The sequence below is a fragment of the Sturnus vulgaris genome, unplaced genomic scaffold (assembly GCF_052056855.1).
Source record: "Sturnus vulgaris isolate bStuVul1 unplaced genomic scaffold, bStuVul1.hap1 Scaffold_195, whole genome shotgun sequence".
Taxonomy (NCBI): Eukaryota; Metazoa; Chordata; class Aves; order Passeriformes; family Sturnidae; genus Sturnus; species Sturnus vulgaris.
In genome coordinates, this window is record NW_028276170.1 from 3,743,590 (window position 1) to 3,768,308 (window position 24,719).

Consider the following 24,719-nt stretch of genomic DNA (forward strand, 5'->3'; position numbering starts at 1 on the left):
AGAATGAGGAGATGCTGTGAAGATGGCTGAAAATTACTTTTGTAAGATTTTAGGGATGAACTGATGAATATTCCTATAAACCATGGAGAAAGACACGGGGAGGTTGGAGATGTTCCATTTGGTAGATTGTTAATCAAAGGCATCTGTGGTGAGAATCCTTCGTCCCGAGGAGAAAAGGGGATCTCTTTTTCTGGAGATGGAGCATGAACAGAGAGAAAAAGAGATGAAGAGAATTTTAGTTTGGAACAGTTAATTCTTAAAACTAAATACCTCATGGGTTTAACATGGCCCATAAGCACAGCTTTGGGAAAGCTGTGCAGATGGGAGGAACTTCACGACTTTGCAAGTTTTTTCCCGGGTGGATGCAAATCGTGAAAGTGAAGCCACGAGAGGACTGTTTTTTTCCCTTCTTGTGGTGAAGTCCCGATGGCCTGACAAGAGGAAACTTCTCTCTCCAAAGTGAACTGAAAAGGGCTATTTAAGTTGGGAACTGGCTGAAGTAGTTTTTTGTATGTTTGTTTTGTTGTTATGAAGGTTGGAGAGGGAAGGAAGGAGTGGTCTGAAGATCTTCTGAATTTGCTTTTCTTTCTCTTTCTTTGTGTAGTTAATAAAGTCTTTTATACCTTTTTTAACTTTTAGGCCTGCCTTGCTCTTTTGCTCCTGGTTCTGTCTCACAACAGAAAAATGAGTATATTTAAATTGGCAAGTCAAAACTATAACAATGGAGGAGAGTGTCAGCAGCTGCAGCTAAGGGCTCGTGTCCCATCAGAGTCTCTAACGATGGCACCAACGCTGCTGCCTTGCAACAGCCGACTCTGGAAGGCGAGTGTGCCCTCGAGCAGAGCCACTGAGGTCAGTCAGGGGGACAGGCTGCAGCTGAAGCTGCCAAGCGTTGCTGTGATTCTGGCAAGTCAAGAGAAAACCATGGTGACCACTTTCCCTGACAGCCTCTGCCAGGCCACGAAAAATTGTGCCCATAGCATCCCCTCTTTTGGCATCCTGTCTGGTGTGCATGTCTTCCTGAGGAGGTACAAGCCTTCTGGGTGCTGCTGTTCCTGTGCACACTCTGGTCATTTTTCTCTGGTGTCCAGAGCCACGCTGACAGCAGGAGCTCCACAGGCCAGCTCTAGGAGACATCGTTCTTGCCATGGTGGCAGCAGCTCTGTGGGTCCCGAGCTCAGTGTCAGGGGAGTCTTGGCCACACAGCACAGTGGCCTGGACAGCTCTGGGGACCCGGGCTGATCGCCAGCGCTGCCACTTCCCACTGCTCCTCGCCTGCAGCAGCCAGTGGCCGTGCTCCAGCAGGGCCTCCTTGTCTCTCCTTGTCCCTCCTTGTCCCTGGCCAAAGCAGCCTGGGCACCTCGGGGCTGTCCCCACCGTCCTGCTGAGGCCAGGCCTCGAGGGCTTCTGCCACGGGCACCAGAGACGCGTCGGGGAAGCGCCAGAGCAGCCGGCTGGCAGGAAGAAGGTGGCTGTCTGGGGGCTGCTTATGGCCTCTGCCACCCAGTTCCTCAGGGCTTCCCACCAACCCATCCACGCAAGTCCTCCTGGCCCATCACAGCCTCCCGCCACCCAGCGCCACACGCATCCCCCTCACGCCTTCCCACTGCCTTCTCCGGGCAGGCCTTGGCAGCACCGCAGCCCTTCATGGCCTCCCACTGTCCCGTGCCCTCCACGCCTCCCCCAGGCCTGCCTGGCTGCTGAAGGAGCTCCAGAGGAGCCGCATCAAGAGGCACCTCAGAGCCCTCAGCAATCCAGCCAGCAACACACGGGCAGGACACAGATGGCGCTTCCAGGCTGGCAGAGGGGTGCTGGCCATCTCCAGGGACCGGTCTCTCAGGGATCCCCGCTGCAGCTCCGGCCTCTGCCCGCCCGCTCTGTTGGAAGCCTTAAGGCTTCCACAGAACCACCAAAGGCCAAGGGCCTTTTTGCCACTTTCCTTTCCACACCGCACGCTTGGCCAACTTGGCGAGCACAAGCACCCTTTTTGCCCTCTTCCCCATTGGCCTGAAGACTCTGGGCACCAAAAGAAAGCTCCTGCACCTCTGTGTATGACAACAGCAATTTACTAATCCTACAATGGGGTGAAACAAAGTGCTTGCAGAGCAGAGGTGTTCCCTGCAGGCTCAGGTGGCCCCAGCAGACGCAGCCTCCCGGATCAGTTCTCCACAGTGCTCACACAGGACAACCAGCCCCTGCGACACAGGGAAGGCCGTGACTTCCAGAGGCGGCGGAATCCATCTCGCATCTGCTGGAGTCGGGAGGAGGGAATGCTCTGTACAGCTCTGGTGATGTACAGAGTCTGAAGAGCCAGGCATGAGATGGCAGGGCTGGTGTCATCTGTCATGTCCTGAAGAGCTGGAAGAGAGAGGAACAGAGCCACAGTCAGAGCCTGCATCTGCAGGGACCTGGAGAGACCCTCCTGCCCCATCCCTCCCACACGGCTGCCCTTGCCATAGCCTGGAGGAAGCAGGAGACAGCAAGGATTAGCTGGAAGGCGCTGGCCACGAATGTCCCTCCCGCAGGCCCCTGGAAGGTCTCTGTGCTCTGCCCACGCCGCCCCTCGTGCGCGCAGGGAGCAGAGCCCTCCCAGCCGGGGCAGGGAACGCAGCTGCCAGCGCCAGCCCCCGCTGACAGCCCGCTGGCCTCACTCACCCCTGCACATGAGCTGCAACTCTCGCTGCTGCTCTCTCAGGAACCGCCCGGCCATCCCTGCCAACACAGAGCCTGTCACGGCCCCAGCCGCACAGCTGCCCCGCAGCGGCACTGCCAGCCCTGCGGCCACAGCAGCGCCTTCCCCTGCAGGGCTCAGGCCCGGCCCTCGCCGCATCCTGACGCCCAAGGACACGGCTGCGAGAGGGCGGCAGCGGCGCCGAGGGCAGGCGGGGCTCCAGAGCCCCGGCCCGGATGGCGCTGCCGGGGCAGCAGGCGGGGCTGGGGCCGAGCTGCGGCGGGGCGGGGAGGGAGCCGGGCTTGTGGCTCACCAAGAAACCTGAGGGCCGCCTCTCGCAGGGGCTCCTGTGGGCTCCGCAGGTACGGCAGCGCCTGGCGCAGCAGCTCGGCCGCTCGGCTCCTGTCCTGTGCCAGCTGGAGAGAGCGGCAGGGCACGGAGGGAAGGGTTGGCGCGGGCTCTGTCCCTTGGCCCCGGCCTGCCCTGCCCGCACAGCCCTGAGCGGGGCAGAGGGCCCGGCAAGGCGCGGGCTTGATGGAGCTCGGGGCTCCATCAGCTCCGGCCCTGGGGCCAGAGGAGCCTGGAGAAGAGCCCGCGTGGGCAGCCCAGGGAAGGGAGCAGCGTTCTTACCAAGCACTCGCCAAACCTCCACATCTGATCCGCCATCAGCAGGTGCTCAAGATCTCTCCTCTTCAGGAAGGTTAGTGCAGAAAGCAGCGTTTCACAAGAGGCCTGCAGAGCAGCAGAGACCCAGAGATGGCACCGCAGCCCAGGGCACAGGAGCTGCCTCCCTGTGCCAAGGCCAGGAGGAGGCTGGAGCCCATGAGGTGCCCGGGTGCAGGGAGACAGCTGAGCCCCCTGCCAGGAGGACAGCAGCGCCCAGGAGTCCTCACCTCTGCCACACGCATGTTCTCATCGTGGCAGTTGAAGAAGAGTGGCAGCAGGCTCTTGCTCACAAGCATCTTGAGGGGCTTTTTACCCTTGGCCGCTACCAACCTCATCACCTCTTGGAAGAGGCGAATGGAGAGCAGCTGCACATGGCGGTTGTCCTGTTGGAAAGGAAGCAAAAGCCCTCCTCATCAGCTGCTCCAGGCCCCTCTGTGCACAGCCCCAAAAATCCACGGGGCCCCACACTTGGGGACAGCACCCAGTGGCCGTGGCTGGGGGCACAGAGCCTTACGTTGTCCAGCAGTGGCCAGAGCGCGCCAGCCAGCCGCAGGGCGATGGGGCTGGGTATTGCGAGGTGTCTGTGCGAGAGCAGAAAGCTGAGCACCGCGACGGTCATCTCAACGATGTCTTCATCTGCATCCCGCAACAGGTCCACAAGGCTTTCTGTCAGGCTGTACATTCTAATGTTCTGCACGGAAGACAAGGCAGGGCAAGCCCACGCTGCTGCTGCTGCTGCTGCCGTGGAGCCCAGGGGCCGAAGGGCTGTCCTGAAGCACTCGGGCAGCTGAACAGCAACGCAGGAGAGCTGGGAGCAGCTGCCACAGCTCCCAAAGCCCAGCCAAGCCCAAGGGGCTGCTTTCCCCAGCCCCACGCTGCCAGCACAGCTTCAGCCGCTGCTGTCTTCTCACCATCGAGGGGTCCTTGCTGAGCTGCACGAGGCCTCTGAGCACCAGGCGACGCATCTCCCTGGACGTGCTCTGCAGGCGCCTTGCCATGATCTCCAGGAGGCTGTCACCCCATTCTTTGATGTCCAGGAAGCCCAGGACCTGAAAGGCACAAAGCAGTGACCGGGGTGCCCATCTGGCAGGAGCTCAGAACTGCACAGGCCTGAGCCAAGGCAGCAGCACAGGGCACGGGCACCGTCCCAGGCAGCTGCGGCTGTGAGAGGGCAGAGAGGTGGGAGGCAGCTCAGCTGTGCTGCCCATGGGGCTCACCTCCACAAGGAACGCCATGGCAGGCAGCTGCCAGTCTGAAATGTCTTGGCTGAGGAGCTCCAAGAGGCAGGAGATGAAGCTGCAACACCAGATCATGGAGACACAGCGCATCTCCCTGGTGGGGGGAAAAGGCATCATTGCCCCTGAGCCGAGAGGGCAAAGCTCTCCCAGGAGTGACCCACGGAGCTCTGGTCTTTTCCCAAGCACCCCGTGGGCGCTTTGGGAGGCGGCTGTTCCCGGGCACCCTCCTGTGCCAGCCTTTTCCAGTCTGCTCGTGCGTCTCTTTGTGACAAAACCCTCTCACCCCTGCCCATGGCGTGTGGGGCACCCTGGGCACAAGTGCCGGGGGCAGCAGGGAGAAGGGGGTCTCACCTGGCCAGGAGTCCCACTGCATAGTGGTGGGTGTCAGTACAGAGCAGCGTGTCCCAGCCAGCCTTGCCTTCCACGGCTACCACAACACGCTCACACTGCACTCGGCAGAGCAGGACCTTCAGGGTCTGCACTGCAAACCTGTGTGCAGAGCAAAGCCCAGGTCATGCTGGCAGCCCTGGCTCCTGCCTTGGAAGGGATGGGGACACTGGGAGGACTGGGATGGAGCACCTTTGGGGGTTGGTGGCAAGGCCCAGTTGCTCCTGGCACCCCTTCCAGAAGGTATCAACCTCCTCTGGCGTATCCAGTGCGCTGATGTAAACTTGGAAGAGCAGACACAGAAAGAGACGGGGAAAATACTCCAACACTATAGGTGGGCACCAGGTCAGGTTGAAGACCCTCCACAGTGTCACGGTTGCCTGCAAAAAATGAACCACCCAGAGACAACACTCAGTGCCAAGACATCCGTGTGGCAGGGCCCGAGCATGCCAGGGAGAGGCCGGGGAGACACCTCGGGGTCACCCAGCCTGGTGCCCCTGAACCTTTGCCCTAAGGCAGGTTTCAGCGCAGTGCCTGAGGCAGAGAGATGCAGCTGGGGGGAGGACAGAGAGCTAGCTGCTGGAGAGGTGGCCTAGGGGCAAGCCAAGGTCAGTTGCAGGAACTCACAGCCAGGGCAAAGACTCCTGTGCTGTCGCCATCGGAGGTGTACACACTGTCCACTGGCCAGGCGTTCAGCACATTGAGGAGTATCTGCAGCGCCGGCTCCGCAGTCCCAGTGGAGGACATGATCACTCCCCACATGGCCGTAGCAGCTCTGTGGGGTCAGAGCTCTGTGTCAGGGGGGTCTGGGCCACAGCACTGTGGCCTGGGCTGCTGCAGGGGCCCGCGCTGGCCGTCAGCCCTGCCTCTGCCCACCGGCCCTCGCTGGCAGCACCCAGCCAGCCCACGGGGGTGCAGGCATCTTGAGGGGCAGGGAGGGAGCGTGGCAGCACACTCAGGGGCTGACATGGCAGCACTGGCAAACGGAGGAGCCAGAGGCTCCTGGAACTGTCCCCCTGTCTGGCAGTCACCAGGGACAGGCTCTACAGGGTAACGGGCCGGGGAACCCTAAACCCTCAAGGCAGGTGGGGCTGCCGTACCTGTCACCCGATGGGGCCCAGCGCAAGAGAGTCATCAGCACATCACAGGGGTATTCCCTGGTCAGCTCCAGAAGGGCCTTGTCCAGCCTGTGCCCAGCAGACTCATTGGCCGTGAGCCACTTGTGGATGTACCTCACCATGGCTGGCACCTGCAGAAGGCCCGGGGAGACTTGGACACCTGCCCGAGCAGCAGGTTCCCCAGCTTCCCCTGAGAAGTGCTGCCCTTCCTACCCTATTGGTCTGGGCCTCAAAGACTGAAGGAACCCAGCAGAGCTGGCTTGAGGCGCCACACAATTCCTGGCCACAGGCTGCTTACTTGCTTTGGATTGGAGACCCCCTTCTCCACAAGCAAATCCAGCATGGCAGCCCCGGTCTCAGCAGTGAAGAGGTGAAAGTTTGCCAAGAGCCCAGTGCCCACACCGGTGGTCTCTTCCCGCCAAATGAACATGATGAATTCATAGATCATCTGCAGGAGAAGGGCAGGAAGAGAGGGAGAATCCATGGAGTGCTCCAAGCACGGTGCTGGGCTGAGCAGTGACAGCAGGCCCAGCCCAGGTGGGGATGGCTGCAGTACCTGCGCTGTTCTGCGGAAGCGGCCACGGGCAGGGTCCTGCTCTTGTGTCGGGTCCATGGCGGCACCTGGCAAAGAGCGAGCGCAGCCAGGGCTGAGGGGCTGTGGGAGAGGCCGGAGAACACAGGCCAGCCCTGCATTCCCAGGCAGGGACAGCCCTGGGATGCTCCAGGGATGGGGTGTGGCTGCCTGGGGGTTCAGCCCCAGCCCCTCTTCTGTCCTATCCATGGGCATGTTGGATGGGATGGGATGGGATGGGATGGGATGGGATGGGATGGGATGGGATGGGATGGGATGGGATGGGATGGGATGGGATGGGATGGGATGGGATGGGGCTAAGCTGGCTGCAGGCACCAGCCCTGTGGCCCAGCTCTGCTACTCACCCTCCTGCAGCAGCTGGATCTGCTCCAGCTCTTCAGGCTGCTGTGCTGAGGGAGCTGCAGCCTCCTCCTCCTCCTTCACCCAGGCCAGCTTGGGCACTCTGGGTGGTGTCTGCTCCATGTCAGTGTATGGAGTTGGGACTGCTTGCAGGAGAGATGTCTCGGAAAAGCTCCAGATGAGCAGGTGCTGCAGTTGTGCCTTGTAGGCAGCTGCAACAGAGAAGCCTTGGGAAGGCTACAGTGTCCTGCAGTCTGTCCTCGAGGCCACCTGCAGAGGAAACGCTTTGGAAAAGCTCCGGGTCAGTAGGGAACAAGCTGGCTGTGTGGGGGCTCCTCACAGCACCGCTCTCTCCGTCCTGTCCCGACGAGTGCACCGAGCACTGTGGTGTGGCCGTGTCACCGCCAGCACCTATGTCACGACGTGTCACAAAGGGTCACCCTTGTACGCTCTGTCCCTTTCCTATTGCACGGTGACCACGGTGCACTGTGTCACAAAGAGCCCTAGGACACACCTCCACGTGCCCTGGGGACACCCCCCCCCCCCCCCCCCAAAGTGGCCCAGCTTGCAAGGAAGACGTTCCCCCAAGGTTCGAGGACAGCCCAACAGGAATTTTAGGAATGGCTCAAACAACAAGCAGATGCTCCTCTGCTCTGCCTGCTCAGGGCAGCAGAAGGAGCCCCCACGGTTGCCGATGCAGCTGCAGCAGGAAGGGCATCGGGGCCTTCCACAGCAGCTGCCAGGGCCTCTCTGGGACAAGACCCGGTGCTGGGTGGCCGTCACACACACAGGAGTGTGACACAGACACGGGACGTATGGCCCAGGGCACGAATGCTGCTCTGAGTCCTGGGAGCAGTGAAATCAGCAGGTGTGGCAGAGTCCCTGCCAAAGGAGACCTGCCGCCCCCAAGGCCTGCCAATGCTGGTGCCTGCTCCTGCCACAGAGACCTGTGTCCCCTGGGGACTTCTCTGTCAGAGGACAGCCAAAGCCCCCGTGCATGGGTGTGTGTGCTCCTTTCTGCAGGCGGCTGTTGGCAGGAGCACCTGGTGGCAACACTTGGTCTCTGTCAGAAGCTGTTACTCCTTCCTGGAATGATTTTTGCTTGGAAGTGATTATGTGCAGTGTCCACGCATCTCCCCAGCCCATCACTGCCTCACACACGAGGTGACCACCAAGCCACTCTCCGGCCATCTGACCCGCAGCTGAGCCCTTCCCAGAGTGCCCGCACCCGCAGGGAGCGCAGGGCTGGATTTGGCCGCCAGAGAGTTGGTGACCCTCGTGAGATCCTCGGTGCATTTAGTTCCTACAGGAGTGTGGGCACCGCTGGGAAAGGATCTGCATGCCTTGTTAATTGGATGTTCTTCCACCGCTAGCCTGGGGCAGGATCTCTCCCGGTCCTCCTCTCAACTCCCGGGCCTCTCCTCAGCCAATGAGAGAAGGCACCAAAATAATTGAGCCAATGAGAGCGCGCGGCGCTGATGACTCCTCAGGCAGTCCCAGAGCGCCCAGAGCTCCTCACCTGGACTCCACCCGCGCCCCGCCCCCAGCGCCCCCCGACAGGAGAATTTGGGGAGGGGGTATCGCGTTTTATCTTCTTTTTTGTTGTTACAGAGCCGGGATTAAATGCTCTAGAGACGGAATTTCGTGTTTGGACTCAGATATTTTATTCTTATCTATATTACAGTGAGTTCTACAGCACTTCTAGCTAACAGGTCAAAAATGGACACGTATCTCTCTCTACAAGGCATTTTAAGGGCCAATCTGTCCACTTAAGAACACACAGCTAAATTCTTTTTACTTTTAACCCAACAACCAATCACCTGTGACCTGCACTGTGGAATTTTCTATCCAATTACAAAAGTACCAGCAAGACCCGTGAAGAAGGTGAAAAAGAAAGAAAACTCCACCCTAAAACCTCCATCTTGTTTTATATGTATTAATATAGTCTAAAACCATAAATTCTAAATTTTCCACCATGGGACATTACACACTTCTATTCAAACTACACACCAGTGATCCCAGTTCTATCACAATTCTGGAAAGCTTCTTCACAGCCTCAGGTCAAAAGCAGAGTTTTCCTGGGGGTCAATGTCTGTCAGCAGAGAAAGCCCAAACCCCTCAGTTTCCAGGGTTCCAACAGGGGGGAGGTGTCAGACCCTATCCAGTGCTGGCCATGGGGCGTGTGGCAGGGACCCGGAGCTCTTGGCTACTGTGGGCTGCTGGGGGGCTGCTGGGGGGACACCCCCGGACCTGTGTCCTGCACACACAGCGCTGTTCCAGGAGATGGTTTAGTCCGAGTGTCACTTCATTCACGGCACCGACCGGCTGAGGTTCGTGGAGAGGAACATCTCCAAGCGGGAGCAGTTCCTGCACTTGGGCAGCGATGTGGGGCTGGACGTGGGGACACCTCCTTTGGGGACAAGGCTGCCAGGCACTGGAACAGCGACCCGCAATGGATGGAGTACAGACGGGCTGCGGTGGACAGGCACTGCCGGCACAACTACGAGTTGTCCAGCCCGTTCCTCGTGGAGCGCAGAGGTGAGCGTGGGGCAGAGCGTGTCCCCTCGGGCCCTGCCCTGGGAATGACCCTGGAGCCCCTCAAAACCTCCCTGGGAATCACCCGAGACACGTCAGCCCTTCTTGTGCCCATCCCCGGGGCCTCCTGCCCCTCAACCCAAGTGACTCGGGATGGACCCAGTCCATCCCAGTCCCTCCCAGTGTCCTCACAGTCCCTCCCAGTTTCACCAGAGTCCCTCTCAATTCCTCTCGGTCCCCAACCATTCCATTCGCATTCCACTCCCAGACCTCCACCCTCTCTCCCAGTGCACTCCCAATCCCTCTAAATCTTCAAAGTCCTTTTCAGTCCAATCCCAAACCTCCACTCTTTCTCCCGTTCCCCAATCCACTCCACTCTCTCCCAGTGTTCCCCCACTTTCTCCAGTTTCATCCCCAGTCCCTCTCACTTCCTCAACAGCCCTCTTCCATTTCTCCTAGTCTCCCCCCAGCTGATCCCAGTGTGTCCCCGCTCTTTCCCAGCGCTCCCCAGTGCCCATCTCACTGTGGCCCTCGAGCTCCTAGCCCGGACCCGGCTGACTGCTCTGCTCTGTGATGGATTTCTGCCTTGCCGAGATCCAGCTGAGATGGTTCCAGGGCCAGCAGAAGCTCCGGGGCATGTGGTGGCCACCAATCTGGTCCCTAATGGGGACTGGATTTCTACCAGCTCCTGGTGCTTCTGGAAACCCCCCTGGCACAGGGTCAGCTCCAGCTACCAGGTGGAGCACATCAGCCTGGAGCACGGCCCGGACCCCACAGTGTGAGGGGCGTGGGGGAGGCACTGGGGGAGCTGGGAGAGGGATTGGCGTGTGCTGGGAGTAACTGGGAGGGAGTTTGAGATAGCCTGGATTAAAATAGGAGAATGGATCGGCGGTCTAGAATGGCTGAGAATGAGTTTGAAGGATGTTGGGGAGGGTGGGATGGGGTTCTAGGGGTCCTGGAGAGCACTGGGAGGGAGTCTGGGGGTGCTGGGTATAACTGGGAAGGTTTTGAGTGAACGTGGAGGAGCTGGAAAAAGATCAGGGATTGGAAAGCAGGGTTTGGAATGAGGTTGGTTGTGCTGCAAAGAGACTGGGAGGATCTTCGTGAGTTCTACTGTAGCTGGGAAGGGATTGGGAGATGGTGTGGGGGTCCTGGGGCAGTGGGGGGCAAATGGGAGGGAGTTATGGCATTTTGAAAGGGACAGGAGGGGCTTTGGTGGGTCCCAAGGAAGCCAGGAAGAGATTAGAAGAATTAGAAGTTTTAGGGAGCCCTAGGTGGGCTGGGGGAGATTGGGAGGATTCTTGGAGAGGCTTGAAATGTCCGTGAGAGGTTTTGGGTGGCCCTGACACCTGTGGTCCCCCAGAGATGCCGCCAGACGCCGCTCACAGCAATGTGCTGACGGAGATTGGTGGCTCCGTGTTGGGCTTCGTCTTCCTGGCGCTGGGGCTCGGCTTCTACCTGTGCAAGAAGTTGAGGGGAGGACCCCGGGTTCATATTCCCCCGCCCCCAGAGTGTGTGTGCTCCTCCTGGGGACCTCCAGCCGGGTGTCACCCCCTTTTCTCTGCCCACAGAGTTCCTGAGCCGGCAGCGGCCGCAGCCCCTCCCCATGAACTCACGGAAGGCCAGGACGCCCTGCTCCATCCACACACTGATTTTGGGAGGGTAGTGTGTCTCCCCCAGCCCTGCTGGAACTCTGCCTAAGCCCAGCTGCTCCCAGTGTTCCCAGTAAAGCTTCCCAGTTACACCCAGTTCATTTAGTGGGGGGTACTAGGAAAGGACTTGAGGGGACCCCGGAGTGGGGATCGTGACTGGGCGGGGAGGGCGGGTCCAGGTGGGGAACACTGGGTGCTGCGGGTCTGCCCGGCAACCGGTGAGTCATCACAGCTGCTCTCTCTGATTGGCTGAATCTTCTTCATCGCATTCTCTCATTGGCTGAGAACAGGCCCGGGAGTGAGAGAAGGAACAGGAGAGATCCCGCCCCGAGCACCGGCACGGGAACAACAGAGCCAGCCTGGGCACAGCGAGGGAATTCATTACCAACCAAATCACAGCGGGACAAGGAAAAGGGAGAGAAATCTCTCCAACCCCTTCCTTCCACCCAACAGGGATCACCAGGACCACGGATCACCAGGGCTCTGCCCAACGGGGGTCACTGGAGATCATCCAACACCGATCCTCCCATGGGGGATGGAGCTGGAGCAGAGCACGAAGATCTTCCCACTCTTGGGGTACTCACAGGGATTCCCTTAGTGGTGCCTCCGTTGGTGTCGGGTCAAAGTTGAGCTCTGTGAGAAGCTCTTCCCACACTCAGGACACTCGTGGGGCCTCTCCCCAGTGTGGATGCGCCGGTGGACAGTGAGATGGGAGTTGCGGTTGAATCCCTTCCCGCAGTCGGGGCAGCGGAAGGGCCTCTCCTCTGTGTGAATCCGCTCATGGATGAGGCAATCGGAGCTGGTGTGAAACCTCTTCCCACACTTGGGACACTCGTAGGGCCTCTCCCCAGTGTGGATGCGCTGGTGCCTTCTCAGGTCAGAGCTCCACCCAAAACTCATCCCACATTCCAAGCAGGTGTAGGGCCGTTCCCCTGTGTGGATCACTTGGTGCTCCATCAGATGAGAAATAGTCCTGAAGCTCTTCCCACATTTCCCACAATCATAGGGCCGTTCTCCAGTGTGGATCACCTGGTGCCGGATCATGTCGGAGGTCCATCTGAAACCCTTCCCACATTCCAAGCACTTGTGGGGCTTCTCCCCTCCAGGAGGCTTCTCCACCAGCTCTGAGCTCTGCCTGGATCTCCGGCCGCCTTCCCGGCTCAGGGAGGGTCTTTCCTCCTCGCAGCTCCCTGGGCTGGGTTTGCAGCCCCTCCTCGTGAGAGATCTCTGGGGCTTTTCCTCCTCCTCCATCTGCCAATGCCTTGGGAATGAAAAATCCTGGTTTGGGGAAAAAACAAGAGGGGAGTGCCTTGAGCTGGCGGTTCCCCTTTGCCCAAGTTCATCCCAGAAAATTATTGGCCATATTGTGTCTGTAAGAACCTCTGAAACACCAAGATTCAGCCCCAAAATCCTCCAAACCTCAAGATACACATCAAAAGCGCCCCACAAAGCAAGATTCAGCCAAAATCCCCTTGAAATACAAAGATTCAGTACCCGCAAAAGAAATAAAACACCAACTTTTACCCCAATAAAGCTTTCAAACACCAAGATTCATCCTTCAGAAAATCACACATCCCCCTTTCTGGTCACCTGCTGCATTTGGAGGGGGGCAATGAACTTGGGGCTGCAGGGGTGAGGCTGTAGATAGAGGGAGGGATGGAAACTTGTGTTGCTTCTCTTTTCTGCTCCTCCTTCTCCTGTGTCCCTGCTTTTCCTCACATTTCACTTCCTCCTACTATTCCTCCTTCTCATGCACAATCCCACCTGCTCCTCCCATATGCATTATTTGACCATTTTGTTCTTCAACCCTGCTTCTCCTTCCCTTCTGCTGCTGCCCCCAGGCCCAGCACCCACTGCCGGCTCCCTCTTCCCCCCAAACCCACAGCATCCCAGCGCAGGGGCAGCGATGGAGCTGGGGCAGCTCGGGCTGGGGCAGCGCTGGGCTCTCGGCCGCTCCCGCCCGCACTCGCTCCCCACTGCAGCCGCTGCCGCCACCACAGCGCGGGGGGGCCCGGCCTTGGCGCTCCCCCCCTCCCACCTCCCCAAATTCCCCTGCCGGGGGGCGCTGGGGCCAGGAGACAGACGAGTGACAGATCAGGGGGGCTGGGAAGAGTCGGCAGCCAGAGAGCACTGAAAATCTCAGCAGTGACTACAGTGGCATCTTCGGGGACTAAACATGGCAGGGCACCCATGCAGGGTAGAAAGGGAAAGCCAGGAAGGGCTCCTGGCCAAAGAGATGATGATCCCAGAATATCTCTGAAGCGGCCCTTGGGAGCATGTTGAGGAAGTTTGCCCATTCTCCCAGAGGTAATCAAGGACAGGGAGACACAGGGGAGCAATAAGGGAAGTCCAGAAGGGATTTAGACAACAGGGGATGGATGGTGTTGGTGTGATGAGAAGTGCAGGGAATATGGTTCAGGCAAGAAGCAGCAGAAAGAATCTATGTGGGAAGACAAAGAATGATGGAAAAGAGGAGGAAGAGAAAAATACTGAGGATGGGGATGTTTTTCAGCAGGCTATTCTCGTCAAAAGTTGCCAGCTGCTGCAGATCCTTTGTATCCCCGGTTGCCAGGACAGGCACACAAGGAGGTCAGGATTGCAGGGGGTTTCTCTGTGCTGGGCAGCGGCAGGAGCGGGCGCAGAGGGGCGGCACCGGGAGCACGGGCTGGGGGCCTGTGGGGAGCTGCGGGGCCGGGCCGGGGCTGTGGGGCAGCCGGGGCTCAGCGCCGGGCGCTGCCTGAGCCCAGCACCCCCCGGCAATTGCAGGCCCGGCAGTGGCCCCCGGCCCCCAGGAGGCTGCGGGACGCCCCGGCCGCTGCCCGGCCCCGTGGAGCTGCCGGCCCTGCCCGCCGGGGGGGCCGCGTTTGGACACTGCGGCAGGACAGGCACCGGCTCTGGGATACGGGCTGGCCACGGCAGCCACAGCACAAGGAGCAGCAGGACGAAGGAACAGCTGGGAAATGGGGATTGGAAGTGCAAGCATCCAGATTCGCTTTTAAGCGTTTTCCTTGGGTCACTGCAGAAAGGAATGATTTAGCAGAAAGCTCAGCAGCTGTCAGAGGATGAGCACCCCCAGGCACTGAGGGGGCTGCAGGAGGGGCAGAAGAAGCCCCTGGAGCACTTGGTCACAAAGGCACAGCAGGGGAATGTAAGAAGGGATGAGGAAAAGGCCAAGGGGAAGGCAAAGGCCATGGCAGAGTTTCTACAGCCCCTGAGGGATGAACCCCAGGGCCCAAGGGGGCTCCAGCACCCAGGGGCTCTCACATCCTTACACCATCTTGAACCAGGTGCCCTCCTCACACTGACACCATTCAGGAATTGATGGCAAAGATGCTTTCTGGGGATGCCCACTTACACAGGATGGTAAACTGGATTTTGCCTTTGAGTGGGAACAAGAGATAGAAGGGAAAATGGAAAAGACATGGACGGTCCTTCTGCAGGGATGCATGGAAGCACCGGCCTTATTGTGGCAAATCTTGCAGAAAATATCATAAGAATTTTTCCCTAGGATTTACCTAGGAATTGGGTTAATGCAGGATGTGGATGACTTTCCCCAATCAGGAGGACAAGAAGTGGCAGAAGAAGCCTCTGTGAAATGGCTGAATATTCAGGCTAAAAATAATCTTTGAGTATTTGAAATAAAAGAGGAAATGGTGGAGAAAAGGGTTAAATATTTGGGACATATTTTAACTAAGGGTTTGAGGTGTATTGACCCAGAGAGGGACCAGGGAATCTTAGAAGTAATCCAGGACAAAAAAGCAGGTGCAAGAATTCTGAGGATTAATAGGAAATTGCAGGACCTGGATTGAAGAATCTCTGCTCTAGCCACAACATTTTATGACTTTTTAAACCCAAATATCCTAAATATTGTGGTATGGACAGGAGAAAAGGAAAAAACCTGAGAAAATGAAAAATAACAAAATGATTGGTGCCCCAGCTATGTCTCCTCCAGACTGAGAAAAAGAAATTTGATTTCTATGTGTGTTCTAAGTGTACATTATATTATTGAGTTTTTGCAAATATTAAAATGAATGCTATATGCTGGAAAACATTGCTGTATGAATATAGTTTCTTTTAGTTCTGCAATTAACAAAACTTATAAATACTTGTGTGATAAATATATTTTTCTTGGAGTATAATGTAAAAATCTTTTGTTCATGTAACAAACTTGGAGAATGGTAAAAAAGATAATCAGGAAATTCTTCACATTCCTGGATTATGGGGCGCCAAAACCCCAGGGAAGGAAAAAATAGTGATTTACAGGTTGGAGGGGAATGATTCTGAATAATGCATGAAGGTCTATGAATATGCAACATGTTGCTGCATTTAGGAAGTGTTTTCTGAGTCAGTGTGTGCCCTTGGCTGAAGGCCAAGCATCCGACCATTATAACCTTTGGCCAGAGCCAGGGCAGATATTCAATTATCTCCCTTGGAATTGATCTTTGCAATTCCTTACCCTGGGAATTCTCCACCTAGTGCGGGCTGGAGATAAGGGATGTATATTTCAAGCAGTCTGTGGCCAGAATCCTGTCTCTTGTGAAATCTCTGCCACAGGAAGCTGGGCTGGCACAGAGCCTGCCTTGGCACTTTGCTGTTCACAGCATCCACCCAGGACTCTGCCTCTCAATTACACTCACACACTGGGCTGCCTGCGATTCCACTGTTTAAAAATATACCAACTTTAAATTTTTTTACATTCCATTTTACTAGTCAGGCTCGGTTTGCCTTTCTCTCAGGAAAGAAATTCTAAAAGGTATTTTTTATGGACTGTTAGACCACTCAACAGAGATGAGTTTAACATCTCATCAGACTGGGAATAGCCCAAAAGATATCCACAAACATAACAAACATCAACAAAACATCAAGGAAACATCAGCAAATATCAAGGAACACCCACCCCAGACACTGCCCCCCGGCATAGATGGAGACACCTGGTCTGGAAAAGGCTGAGAAGGAAATCCAGGAGTGAGACCTCATTAACATCACAGGAGGAGAAATCCAGGTCCAACAGGAAACCAAACACTAAAAACTACACAACCTGGAAGCAATAAACACTAAACCAATGGATTTCAATGGGTTCAGACTGTAAAATTTCAGGAAAAATCTTGTAAAATTCACATCTCATGGAATGATTTTCTCTGCACACCCGGGCTATGTGTGGATGAAATGATTTCTGTTAATAATCCTGACCAGAATCAAGAAATGCCTTAACTCTCTAACACTAAAGATATTGCTGGAGAGTTTTTTATTGTCCCTGCAGTTTCAGTGACAAGATTACACCATGAGAAAAACTTTTCACATTAATCCTACTTTTAGATTGTCAGTTAGGTTTGGGCCAGGGGTGTGACAAGCAATTTTTACTCCTAGGAGAAGAGGTAGAAAAGACTTGATTGCATTGGAATATTTTTCTATATATTTGTGGTGGCTCTTAATGATGGGAGAATTTCGGAATGGATCTTTAGAAGCTCACCTTTAAGTTGCATTTTGCAAACCTAGAAGAGTATTAATGGTGAGGCTTTAACGCATAAACTGTTAATAAAAAATCGTTAAAAAAATAGAAAAGAAAAATAAAGCAGATTGTGAGCTTGCACGTGTGAATCCCCTAATAGCTGCTCTGGAAGAAAATCCTAGTTCCAGGCAGCCAGGAGAGGAGTTATAGAAATGCAAATTAACATTGCTCTGGAAAAGTGTGGACAATGCCCAAGGGCCTTCTTGCCAGGGGGAGGAATTTCCCTGAGTCCATCTGCCCCTCACCCCCAGCTCTGCCTGCTTGCACAGATGGAATTTGCACAACTAAAGGCAGAGCCCATAGTGAGGATATCTGACTGCAACAGAAACTGGTTAAGCTGCAAAGGGAAACAGCAAACGGAGAATATTGAGCAAATTTCATGAAAAAAAAGTGTGTGTGCGGGGATCATCCCTCTCCCCAAAGCAATGAGGTGTTTTTGCTAGTCCAGAGAAATGAGTTGGGAATCCAAACATTTTATCATTTCATAAGATAAAAGTGGTCAATTGATGCAGCCCTGGATGGAGGGGGCACCCAAAAAAGGGAAAAAGATGAACAGACACCAGAACAAATGCTACAACACCATGGACCAGCCCCTGGGATCCCTAAGGAATTCATATCAGGACACAGAAAACCCATCCATAATTTGAGTGGCATAATTAGGTTAAAAAGTATCCTTGAAATAATAACCAAGCAGAGAGCTCCAGCTCCTGACCTTCCTGCTGACCAAGCCGCTGAAATGAGGAACGAGACATTTCACCATGGGATGGGATCAGATTATCTACTTACAGAAGAAGGAGGAGTTTGTGGAAAATTAAGTGACGCAAACGGCGGTTTGCAAACAGATGATAACCGAAAAGTGGTTCAACAGATAGCAAAGGAAATATGAAAATAGCTCGTATTCCGGAGAAAGGATGGGAATGGGACACGTTTTCGTGGTTCCCTGGCAGACCATGGCTTAAACGAATGCTGCTCCTCCTCTGACGTGCTGCAGCAACTCTCAGCTTTTTACCATGGAAGACACCGTGCGCCAAAGAGGATGCAGGAAAAGAGATTGAGTCGATGGAAATTAAAAGTTTGTAAAGGCAATTCTTGAGAAAATAAGAAAAGGAGGGATTGAAAGCAGTAAGATTAATATCGTAGTAGGGGTGCATATTAAGAGGGACATGCAGTAGGCGGATCGGGAACTCTGAACCTTCCAAAAACGTCAGCCAGAGGGGAATGGGAGAGGGAGATGCAGACGGGAAAATGAGGATGAAAAAGGAGGCGGCGTTTTAGAGACCGCATGGCAAATGCCGCATGGCCTCTCTCTTTGTTCATCAATAAAGTCACTTTTACAGGACTCCTCTGTCTCCTGTGGGCACACAAACCTCTGGCCACGGGAATTTTCCCGCACAGCCCCGGGCACAGGGCAGACACCTCTGTGCCACCCACAGCAACCGGGACGAGCCAGCGCTGCTCCGGCACCGGCTCCTGCCGAGGCCCCAGCGGGAAGGAGACCGCGGGCAGCCGCTCCCGCAGCGCCCTCAGCCCAGCGCCAACACGGGCCGGCACCGGCACAACCAACCCGCCAGAGCCCCCTGCCGCCCCCTCGGCCCGCAGCGAGCCCCGAGCCCCCGCACAACCGAGCGCGGCTCCCACCTGCGCTGGGGCCGCCTCCGAGCTCCGCCGCCGCCTGTGGCTGAGGAATTCGATGGGATGTGTTGCCTTAACCTTTCTGACCACTCCCAGCCCATCTATGCCAGCATTCAAGCCCTGAAAGAAGGTGTGAATTAACTTCGGGTAGATAATGGGTACGACTGGCTGAACTGGCTCTTAGGGCACTGGGGACTCACTGGCTGGGTTAGGAATTTAGTTCAAATAGGTTTGTATGTATTAGGCATCATATTATGCATTGTAGTAGTTATTCCTTGTATTTTACAGGGTGTTAAGAATTTAATTGACAAATCGCTGAAGAGTGTATTTTTAGTTAAAAGAAACGGGGGAGATGTGGATATGGGTAATGCAAATGAGCCTGATAGTACTGCAGATTTAATCAGCAAATGCAGCCTGACAACGAGGATGCCTGGCAAGAGCAAACAGAGACCTGACTGCAAGAGGACTGGATCAAGTCTGGGTTATGGGAAATAAGATTTTACTAAGTCCAAATGTAAAGTTTGTCTATGTGAGAGTTTTCTATGTAAGGTTTGTCTATGTGATTGCAGTAAAATATTACCAGCCTTCCTGTAAATGGTATATAAGCACATGTAGTGCTCATTAAAAATTGGATTTTGATCACCATTCAGTGTCCCCGTCTCTCTCTCATCGTCGATAGTTCAAGTACTCCCCGTGGGGTCCTGGAAAGAGAATGGTGGCACATCTACTGCCTGCTACCCCCCTCTAGGCAATATTCAACTATTTCGTTCACAGACTAATCTTCTAGCACTCTTAGTGGGGTCAGCAGAGCCACTTCCCACTGGTGGGGGCAAAGAGCACCCTCTGTGCCTTTGTGGTGGGAGCAGACAGTGTTGTCTCAAAGGAAAGGTCAGAGAGAGACCAAGCTGGACCTCTGCCTCCTGCCCCTCACCCCACAAGGGCAGGAGGACACAAAACTGAGAATGCTTTTTTCTTTTCGGTCCTATCTTTCCCAGGAGCTTGACTAGTTTGAAGGAGAGGATTAGAAGGATTTCTTGAGGATCACTGCCAGTGCACAGCACACATGGCATCCCTCACCCCTTACATCATCCTGGGATGGAGGGGTAGGAACCAACAACAGCCCTACCCCACTGCTCCAGAAGCCAAAACCCCCATGCAAGCATTTAGTTATGGCCTTCTTAGAGAACCACATTCCCACCCAAATCTTCCCCTCTGCAGCAGCTCATTCCCACAGGAACTGGCAGAGCAGATGGGGTTTGGACATTGGCTGGCTTCCATTGCACTCCTTGCCCTGGAGCTGGCACGGCAGGAGAAGGGCTCTGGTGAACCTTCTCCTCCTCCCATGTAGGCTCTAACCCAGCTGCCACAACTTCAAGTTCTCAGAGCACTTCTGGGCTCTGAGCAGCAGCCACGGGAGGAGGAGATGCAACTCCAAAGGCAGCAGTTCCCAGGCCCAGCTCCTGCCATCCCAGTGGGGCTGTTCGGTGGTTCAGGAGAGGAAGGGAAGGGCAAGTGCAGGTGGCAGTAGCTCACTTTGGACTGAAAGAGGGAAAGGTAATTTATTCACTTTGAAATCCCTGCATTCAAGCTCTGATTTCAACATGAAAGAGAAGTAGCACCTTCTTGTGTTTAATTTGGGTGAAGAACAACTGTTACATTTGATGTGGTAAGCAGTTCAATTATCTGAGGGAAAGTGTACAGCAAAATTAGTGTTCACAGAGAGAGAGAAAAGTCAGGAGGTAGCAAAAGAGAAGAGGAAAAGAAAGCACACCCCAAGCCAGTGTTTTTCCCAAATCCAGGATTTTCTGTTTGTAGGGAATGGGGTGCAGAGTACCTTTCCCTTGAGATTCAGGACTGAGAGGCCAGAGCTAGAAAGGTTTTTCAGTGAGAAATCCCCTCTCCCACATCTGTACAAGAGCTGTTCTTTAGCTTTTACATGGATGTTTAAAACCTGACATATCCTTTCCTCATGTGACTCATCCCTCGACCAGTAAACATATTTGGACTTAATTACTCTCTTAGTCTATTCTATTACACAACTCTATATTATCTTAAGTTCTTTGGTGTTGGAGTCATATTTCCACCCGGCTAGTTTTCTTCCCGGGGGGCTATTTAAGGGTCTATCTGTTGACATATTTCCATTTCTTTTTCCCCTAGTGAATTCCTTCCTTGCTCTTAGTCCCATTCTTCCCGCCAATCACCGGTTCTCACAACAAAAGCCGCATTCCCGACAGACAATTACAGGTCCTTGAAAGCAAAGCTGGACTACCAGGAATGTTTTTACAGATCAAGATCTGATTTCTTAGGAGCATTAGTGTTAAATAAATGAGGATTTTCTCAAGAACTGTCTGAAAGTTCCCACTGTTCTGGATTTGACTGGGCTTCATTTCTTCCCAGAAAGTGGCACAGGGATGGGATTGGATGCAGGATGGGAATGCTGTGTATGACAGGGAGAGAATTTGGTTGTTGCTAAGCAAGGCTTGCCCTCCTCAAGGACTCTGCAGGGTCCTAGAAGCCACTCAATATCCCATGCTCTGCCATCGAGGAGGTGACAAAGAGCCCGGAGGGAGCCTGTCCAGGACAGCCCAAGGGACTGGACAGAGGGATATTCTCGGTGCTGGGAGCACCTGGATGTTGGACCAGCCAGCTCCTGCTGCCTTTTGGTGGTGCCTGAGCAGGGCTGTGACGATGCCAGGGACATCCTGCAGTGACATCTCCCCTGTCCATCTGGGCGTGCGCTCGGTCCCAAAGCTCATCCTGATCCTGATCTCAGTCTCACTCCATGTTGAGACACACTCACTCTCCTGGATTTAATCTCATCCCAGTGCCAGACTCGTGCAGCCCCAGAGCCAATCTCAAGGCCAGGCCTAAGGCAAATGGCACATTTAGCCTTAACCCCAATTCCAGCTCTAATCTAAAACCCATCTCTAACTGCAAAGCCCAGCCCCAATTCCAGACCCTACCACATGCTCAGCCCTAAACCAAATGCCACGTTTAGCCCTAAGCCCAAAGCCAGCCCCAATTGCAACTCTAAGCCCAATCCCAATGGCAGTCTCAAGCCCTAAGTGCAGTTTTGAGTGCCAGCCCACACTCCAATGCCAGCTTTAGCTTGAATTCCCAAGCTCAGCCCCAATTCCTGCCCTAAGGCCAACACTGTTCTTAGTCCTAAGCCCAATGGCAGCCCCAGTCACACTCCCTAGCCCAATCCTGGCTCTGAACTCAAGATCACTGTGATAAATATATTACACTGTCGGCTTTAGCAATTGTTAGAGTGAATACTATGTGTTTCATAAGGTTGACTTCCGTAAAAGAAGTTTTCCTAAAGTTTAGAGATCTTTTAATGCAAATGTTGTGTTGTGAATGTTGCTGAGGAGTTGTTGTAATGTTAACATTTAACCAGTGAAGGAATTCACACCTGTTGAATGTATTGAAAAGTAACAAATGATGAGGACTGGGAAAACTGCACATGCTTGAAAAAGGTAGGATAGGGGAGAAACTCAGTTTAAGTGTTGGAATATGTATAGCCTTTTGTAAATATGTATTGGGCTGATGCAATACCCAGGTGGGCAGGGGGTAGTCTCTGCCCTCACCGATTCGGGTGGACTGGCACTGGCTCCATCCCCCTCTGATTTAGGGGGGCCAGTGCAGTCGCTGTTGTTACAGATGAGCAATGTGGTGGTTGGCTCTCACAATTAAAGGATGAACAGTGTGTGTATGTTAAAGATAAGTTTTGTGGATGTATAATGATGTTATTGTAATATATCCTCCCATAGTCCTCTTTCCCCTCTCCCTTGCATTGTTGTCACAACATGGCTCAGGTACTGGGGGCATTTGGGGAGGGCCGGCTTGTTCCTACACCTGACCTCCAGTGCAGATGTAAGAAAGGAGTCTCCAGCAATGGATGGCAGAGAAGGAATTCGGCGACAAGACTTTGGGAGGGCCCAGGGCCATAAAAGGCAGAACATCCATTCTGTAGGTGAGCACGTGGGGGTTTAGTCCTGTACTTCCAGTGCTGATTTTTCTCCTTTCTCAGTCTCTTGTTGTATTTTCATGCTAAGATTTAATAAACCTCATAAAATGTTAAAAAGTGAGCGTTGTTTGTCCCACCCTGCACTGCCGAGGTAAGAGGTGCAGCTGGAAGGAGGGAGGGGTGAGGGAAAGCTGGTTTGAAGGGTCTTCATTTACTTCTCATTGTCCTGCTTTGAGTTTCTGGAGTTTTTGCCAGCAATCTCTCCCCTCCACTCATCCACAGGGGTTTGGAGCAGTTTTCCCATTGTGGGGAAATCAAAGCCATGCACTGACGCTCCTAATTAGGGGTAGGAGAAGTGAGACTCCAGGGCTGCCGGCTGAGCCGGAGCCAGCGAACACGCAGGGCTGGGAAAGGCGTGCCGGGAGCTGCGGAGAACTTTGTTTGTGTTTCCAGGCCAATGGCGGCTCGGGCCCGGGCCCGTTCCAGGGCTGTTCCTCATCTCCGCCTTTGCCCTCCCACAGCCCGGGGGGCCCTGAGAGCGCGGGCCGAGGCTGGGCCGTGTGCAGAGCCCGGCCCTCGCTGCCATTGGCTGATTGTGCCAATGTCACTCCTGGTTCTGGCGCGCTGATTGGGCAGAGCAGCAAAGGCGCCATTGTGGCAGCGTCTGTGCGGGCCCGGCAGCGGCGGCAGCGGCCGGAGCCCGGGGAGGCGGCGGCGGAGCTCGGAGGCGGCCCCAGCGCAGGTGGGAGCCGCGCTCGGTTGTGCGGGGGCTCGGGGCTCGCTGCGGGCCTCGGGGGCGGCAGGGGGCTCTGGCGGGTTGGTTGTGCCGGTGCCGGCCCGTGTTGGCGCTGGGCTGAGGGCGCTGCGGGAGCGGCTGCCCGCGGTCTCCTTCCCGCTGGGGCCTCGGCAGGAGCCGGTGCCGGAGCAGCGCTGGCTCGTCCCGGTTGCTGTGGGTGGCACAGAGGTGTCTGCCCTGTGCCCGGGGCTGTGCGGGAAAATTCCCGTGGCCAGAGGTTTGTGTATCCAAAGGAGACAGAGGAGTCCTGTAAAAGTGACTTTATTGATGAACAAAGAGAGAGGCCATGCGGCATTTGCCATGCGGTCTCTAAAACGCCGCTTCCTTTTTATCCTCATTTTCCCGTCTGCATCTCCCTCTCCCATTCCCCTCTGGGTGAGGAACTTGGAAGGTTCAGAGTTCCCGATCCACCTACTGCATGTCCTCGTTAATATGCACCCCTACTACGATATTAATCTTACTGCTTTCAATCCCTCCTTCTCTCATTTTCTCAAGCATAGCGCTTACGAACTTTTAATTTCCATTGTCTCAATCTCTTTTCCTGCGTCCTGTTTGACGCAAGGTGTCGTGCATGGTAAAAAGCTGAGAGTTGCTGCAGCACGTCAGAGGAGGAGCAGCATTTCTTTAAGCCACGGTCTGCCAGGGAACCACGAAAACGTGTCCCATTCCCATCCTTTCCCTGTTTGGACTGGTACATGAGCTAATTTCTTATTTCCTTTGTTATCTGTTTCACCACTTTTCGGTTATCATCTAGTCGCTAACAGCAATTTGAGTAATTAATTTCCCACAAAGTCCGGCTCCCTCTTTTAATAGATAATCTGATCCCATCCCATGGTGAAATGTCTCGTTCCTAATGTCAGTGGATTGGTCGTCAGGAAGTTCAGGAGCTGGAGTTGTGTGGTTGGTTATTATTTCAAGGACAGTTTTTAACCTAATTATGCCACTCAAATTATGGATGGATTTTCTGTGTCCTGATATGAATTCGTTAGGGTTTCCAAGGGCTACTCCATGGTGTTGTAGGATTTGTTCTGGTGTCTCTTCATCTTTTTCTTATTTTGGGTGCTCCCTCCAGCCGGGGAAGAATCCATTGACAACTTTTTTCTAATTAAATCCTCAAATACTTGGATACCCAACTGATTTCTCTGGGCAAGAAAATACATTTCTGATATGCCCTATATAGCCTGGACAGTGGCAGCACATGTTGGAGTGAGGAGAGGGATGATTTTCCCCCCGGTTTTTTTCATGAAGTTTTCCCAACATTCTGCGTTTGCCGTTTCCCTTTGCAGCTTAACCAATTTCTGTTGCAGTCAGATATCCTCACTATGGGCTCTGCCTTTAGTTGTGCAAATTCCATCTGTGCAAGCAGGCAGAGCTTGGGGTGAGGGGCAGAGAGAATCGGCCAAATTCCTCCCCCAGGCAAGAAGATCCTGGGGCATTGTCCACACTTTGCTTCAGGTAATTTGCATTTCTAAAGCTCCCCTCACGGCTGCCTCGAACCGATTCTTCTCTTCCAGAGCTGCCGTTTGGTGATTCACATGTGCACCCCCACAACCTGCTTGTTTTATTTTGTTTTGTTTTGCTTTGCTTTTTTTCTAAACGATTTTGTATTAACTG

The 24,719-nt window shown here is 54.5% G+C and overlaps 1 protein-coding gene across 1 annotated transcript in view; it reads right to left on the reverse strand.

The window, feature by feature from the left end:
* LOC148218014 (uncharacterized) overlaps positions 1–21,307 on the reverse strand; it is a 199,749-nt gene extending 178,442 nt beyond the window's left edge. The window contains 2 exon segments of the mRNA XM_088158029.1: positions 11,798–12,333; positions 21,303–21,307. Coding sequence (XP_088014155.1) covers positions 11,798–12,333; positions 21,303–21,307 — 541 coding nt within the window.
* Positions 21,308–24,719: the final 3,412 nt, after the last annotated feature.